Raw genomic sequence first — 6206 nt, forward strand, 5'->3', positions numbered from 1 at the left:
TCAAATAACGTCCAAAAACAACAGGCACATTATGCATTTTTTTTAAATTTATAATAAACATACGTAACATTACATACATTGTCAAACCAATATCAAAAGGATAAAACACCAAAAAGGCCGGCGGCTTATTTCCATTGCGGCCCATTCATATGTACAGTGTGTGTAAATTCAGGGCTGTCAATTCTTCAGAAAACCTTGGAGTGAGATTTGGTGGCGTGTGCAGCAATTATTATTATTATTATTATTATTATTATTATTTGATCAAGCATGGAGTCACCGCCGCATGCAAAGACATTTATTTTTTTAAATACATGTTTGTACTTACACCCAGACCCAGCACAACACACCGGTTGTAATCCCCCAACCAGGTACAGCTGGCAGCCTGTTTGCACTGTGTGCTATAGTTTTACAAATCTAACCCTCAATAATCCAATCAAGTATTTTTGAGGCAGAAAGTGGTGGTAGGTGGAGATGATCATTATGCTGGGAGGTCTGGTGGGTACACTTTCTCATTATTTCTCATTTAATGAGAAATTGTATCTGAGCCAGTTTTGCATTGTTTGTTTTGGAGAGCCGCTTTTTCCACTTGGGTGACATTTGATTTAGTGACAGTATGGAGTCAGTGTAACAGCCTGTGTAGAGATGGCGACTCTCCACTGGTCATATGGTGCACCATATGTTATATATATATATATATATATATATATATATATATATATATATATATATATATATATATATATATATATATATATATATATATATATATATATACACACAGTATATGTCTTATATATATACCTTGACTGATGTGTGCACCTACTGTATGTTTCCTATTTAATATCCACATATCCATAAAAGTCTGATAACTAAGACAGACTGCATCACAAATGATCCTAAATGGTCAAATCCCTTTAAACACTGACCTGCAGTAATGCTCTCTCTCTCTCTCTCTCTCTCTCTCTCTCTCTCTCTCTCTCTCTCTCTCTCTCTCTCTCTCTCTCTCTCTCTCTCTCTCTCTCTCTCTCTCACACACACCGTTCAGCTATTTAAAACATGTAATATCTGTGTTTTCTTACATTATACATGATTAATTCCTCCAATGCAAACAGATTATGATTCATTCTGCTCTTCAGGGACCCCTGTGGTGCAGCTGAACGAGACCATTGACTACAATGAGATGTTTAGTTGGGAGGATTCTATTGAGAAGGACTTGGAGGAGGGTCTGGAGAGAGGACTACCAAACCCCATCCTCTACATTGCTGAGAAGTTCACCCCCAACAACCCCTGTGGGCTGATCTTCCAGTACCGATACTCTGGACGCTATGCCTCCGCAACCCTCTGGTAACTAACCCTAACCCTCTGGTAACTAACCCTAACCCTCTGGTAACTAACCCTAACCCTCTGGTAACTAACCCTAACCCTCTGGTAACTAACCCTAACCCTAATCCTAACCCTCTGGTAACTAACTGCCCCAACCTGTCCTTTAACCCTAACCTTAACCCTGACCCAAGTACCCAACGCTCTGGTAACTAACCCTAACCCTCTGGTAACTAACCCTAACCCTAACCCTCTGGTAACTAACTCTAACCCTCTGGTAACTAACCCTAACCCTCTGGTAACTGACTCTAACCCTGATCCTAACCTTAACCCTAACCCTCTGGTAACTAACTCTATCCCTGACCCTAACCTTAACCCTAACCCTCTGGTAACTAACTCTATCCCTGACCCTAACCCTAACTCTAACCCTCTGGTAACTAACCCTAACCCTCTGGTAACTAACCCTAACCCTAACCCTAACCCTCTGGTAACTAACTCTATCCCTGACCCTAACCCTAACCCTCTGGTAACTAACTCTAACCCTCTGGTAACTAACCCTAACCCTCTGGTAACTAACTCTAACCCTGATCCTAACCTTAACCCTAACCCTCTGGTAACTAACTCTATCCCTGACCCTAACCTTAACCCTAACCCTCTGGTAACTAACTCTATCCCTGACCCTAACCCTAACTCTAACCCTCTGGTAACTAACCCTAACCCTCTGGTAACTAACCATAACCCTAACCCTCTGGTAACTAACTCTATCCCTGACCCTAACCCTAACCCAGGCCGGCAGGCCAGCAATGTGTCGATGTGTGTCCCTGAGCAAGACTCTTAACCCCTAATTGCTCCCTGGGCGCCGATATTTCATTAAAAAAAAGCTCTAAATCTATTTGAATTCATTTTCTATTTGAGAACGTTTTAACTTATAAGCAAACCAATGCATACACATAAACACAAATATCCTTTGATAGATAAAGCATTTAAATTACTTCAATTATGAAAAGAACATTTCACTTATAACTCAATGAACAAGCATTTATAATGATTCATGCTATATACAGTTCATTTGTATACTGTAGATAATACACACATAACTGATTTTTGTATTTGTATTTAACCACTTTAAAAAATCTACAAACTGCAATACTGTCATAAAAACTAAAGTAAATAAAGCATTCACAAATAGCCAATCTACAAGCTTTTTTAAAAAACATTTTGAATTATTTATATGTGTATATGTTTTTCAAAAGATGGTGTTGGTTTCAGAGACAGAATTCCATTCCATTCCATTCCATTCCATTATTTTAATGTTGTTTTATGCTTTTGCTTATTTCTTTATTTTTGCTCTGCTGTCATTCTCTTTTCTTTTTTCTGTAAAGCACTTTGAGCTGCATTTCATGTCATGAAAGGTGACACATAAAGTGTATTATTATTATTATTATTAATATATTATTATTAATATTATTATTATATTACATTATTATTAATATATTATTATTATTATTATTAACAGGACAGCGTTCTGCTGCTGGCTGCTGGCTAACATCCTGTTCAGTATGCCGGTCATCCTGTATGCTGGCTACATGATGCTGGCCACCTCCGCCTTCATCTTCTTCTCCATCGCCTCCTTCTCCACCATCATGAACCTTCCCAAATGCATCTTCTCCATAGGAGTGGCTTCCTTTGAAACGCAGTACAGCCACTCCTTCTGGCTGGCCCTTGCCACAGGTATGTAATATACAGTACACATACATACAGTACAGTAAATATACAGTACATTATATATACAGTACAGCCACTCCTTCTGGCTGGCCCTGGCCACAGGTATGTAATATACAGTACACATACATACAGTACAGTACATATACAGTACATTATATATACATTACAGCCACTCCTTCTGGTTGGCCCTGGCCACAGGTATGTAATATACAGTACACAGTACAGTACACATACATACAGTACAGTATATATACATTACAGCCACTCCTTCTGGCTGGCCCTGGCTACAGGTATGTAATATACATACACTACAGTATACTGTATAGTACATTATATATACAGTATACAGTACAGTAAATATACAGTACAGCCACTCCTTCTGGCTGGCCCTGGCTACAGGTATGTAATATACAGTGTATACACTACAGTATATATATATATATATATATATATATATATATATATATATATATATATATATATATATATATATATATATATATATATATGAGGTACGATTCCAGGCCAGGCCAGCAAATGTGTCAATGAAATGAAATTTGTCCCTGAGCAAGACTCAATAAATAAAGGAAAAAGAAAGAAAGAAAGAAAGATTTATTCTCCAGCCGTTCTGTGTGCGCTCATCATGGTGGTCATGTTTAACCTTTGACCTGGCCATGTGATCTATTCCAAGTGTTCTGTGTAAGCTCATTGGGGGTGTGGTGGTCATGTTTGACCTTTGACCTGGCCATGTGATCTATTCCAGGTGTTCTGTGTAGGCTCATTGGGGGCATGTAGTTTTCGTTCCCTACCTATGTTGAATACACTTATTGTAAGTCGCTTTGGATAAAAGCGTCTGCTAAATGACTGTAATGTAAATGTAATGCATGGTGGTCATGTTTGACCTTTGACCTGGCCATGTGATCTATTCCAAGTGTTCTGTGTGGGCTCATTGGGGGCGTGGTGGTCATGTTTGACCTTTGACCTGGCCATGTGATCTATTCCAGGTGTTCTGTGTGGGCTCATTGGGGGCGTGGTGGTCATGTTTGACCTTTGACCTGGTCATGTGATCTATTCCAGGTGTTCTGTGTGGGCTGATTGGGGGCGTGGTGGTCATGTTTGACCTCGTCGTACCAGAGAAGATCAGAGAAGCCTTCAGCGTGGCGGTGGACAGCTGTGAAGACGAGGATGAGTGTCTCTACGGCGAAGGTTACCTGAACTCTCTTTTCCTGGACGGAGTGAACGCCTCAACGTTGACCTCTGTACACATTCCTGTAAGTTCATGACCTCTGACCTCCGTACACATTCCTGTAAGTTCATGACCTCTGACCCTCATCTCTGTTATTTGTTATTTATTGTATTTGTTTTGTTTTTCTGTTCCAGGAGAATATATGAAGCTGTCACGCCGTCCCTCAACTTTTACAGATGATACTTGAAAATAGTTTTTTTTTGCCGAATGTGTTACAGAGGGAATGTGATGTTCTGAGCCTGTTATGTACTTACTGTATATAATCATTGTTTTTGTAAAAAGAAATGTACATAATAGAATACCTTTATGTCTGTTTTAAATGTTCCTGATTCATGCGTTGTTTAACATGAATTATTAGGTCCGTTCTCGTTAGTGGAGTATGAATAGTTTATTATGAATGAATGTGATGGTTAAAGGCAGGGGTGCAATGCTCACTGGACGGCCTTGCACGCCGTGCCGGAACCTATTTGACCAGGAGCACACGCATAGATTTAAAACTACTTTAAATTCGCACCTCAACAAAGTTTTCAAAGGCTCCCGACTCACACCTAGCGAATTAACATAGGAATAAGCCTAGATGCATATCAATTGTCCATTGTGTGACTTGCAGTGTAGGTGTTAAGCGACGTGCGCGTCACGTCATTGAAATAGAGTGCAAGAACATACCAAATGAGCATTGCATGCCTGGTTAAAGGAACCAGAGGATAAAACAAACAAAGCCTGATGCTATATTAACACATTTTGCTGGGAACCCCCTGGAACCCCCCCAAGGACCCCTGGGGGTCCCCGAACCCCACTTTGAGAACCAATGGTTTACATTTGATAACGTCTGTGTTTGGAGATTTTCTTTTTTTAATTCTTACTCTTTGGATAAATTTGGACCGTCAGTTGATGCTTCATATCTATAATAATTAATTAGTTATATATATCTGTATATGAGTCAAGTCTCCAGGCTCATGTGTTTATTGTTGGAACATGTGATCTAAGATGAAACCTTATGGTATTTTCAATGTGAAAACAACAACTCAGTGACCCAGAGGGGCGATAGCGACCTCTAGTGGCAGTAATGTCACACTGCAGTGCTCTATATAAGCCCTATGAATAAGCCCTATATACGTATTTGTACGATAAATAGCAAAAACAGCTGATCTACAACCTCACCGTGTGACACGTTGTAATAGCTTGTACGGTAGATCGGCTATTTTAGCTATTTTATTCAAATTCACCCTGGTAGGAACTCAGGATTGTGTGGAATCATTCTGACAGCTCAATAAATGTGACAACTTGAGAAAATAGAAAAATGCTTGATTTTTTGGTCACTTTATATTTCAATAAAACAAAAAACAAAAAAGCAAGATGTTGCATTCAGCAGTGACAGTGTATTCGTAAGTATTGGATAATACATTCATTTTATTCATGTACATTTTGGATACATTCTTATATCATATAAGGTCATTTTTATTCCATATAAGGTCATTCTTATACCATATAAGCTCATTCTTATACCATATAAGCTCATTCTTATACCATATAAGGTCATTCTTATACCATATAAGGTAACGTTTGCAGCAGTGTCTTTGGCCTCCAGCATCACCGTAGTAAAGTATCAGTTTTACCAAGTAGGTATCCGTATAGATTCTATAGCATATAGATACAGGTAGGGTCCTTAGTACCTAGAGCCCTAGGTACAGTATAGATACTATATAGCATATAGATACTAGGTAGGTAGGGTCCTTAGTACCTAGAGCCCTAGGTATAGATACTATAGCATATAGATACTAGGTAGGGCCCTTAGTACATAGAGCCCTATAGGGTTAGGGCCCATAGTGTAGACCTTAGTAGTCTTCAACGTTTTCCAGGCCAAGGACCCCTTAGCTGAGAGAGAGGAAGCAAGGACCCCTTAGCTGAGAGAGCG

At 39.3% G+C, this 6206-nt stretch overlaps 1 protein-coding gene across 2 annotated transcripts in view; it reads left to right on the forward strand.

The window, feature by feature from the left end:
* Window positions 1-5527, forward strand: part of duox2 (dual oxidase 2) — a 10792-nt gene extending 5265 nt beyond the window's left edge. The window contains exons 5-8 of one of the 2 annotated variants that reach the window (XM_080437814.1): window positions 1137-1344; window positions 2837-3051; window positions 4123-4352; window positions 4426-5527. In XM_080437814.1, coding sequence (XP_080293940.1) covers window positions 1137-1344; window positions 2837-3051; window positions 4123-4328 — 629 coding nt within the window. In that variant the 3' untranslated portion in view covers window positions 4329-4352; window positions 4426-5527. The remainder of the gene's footprint in view (window positions 1-1136; window positions 1345-2836; window positions 3052-4122; window positions 4353-4425) is intronic. The other variant, XM_080437813.1, reaches the window with a different exon arrangement.
* The last annotated feature ends 679 nt before the right edge of the window (window positions 5528-6206 follow it).

Source organism: Gymnoscopelus braueri, assembly GCF_963280865.1.
Source record: "Gymnoscopelus braueri genome assembly, chromosome: 9".
Classification (NCBI taxonomy): domain Eukaryota; kingdom Metazoa; phylum Chordata; class Actinopteri; order Myctophiformes; family Myctophidae; genus Gymnoscopelus; species Gymnoscopelus braueri.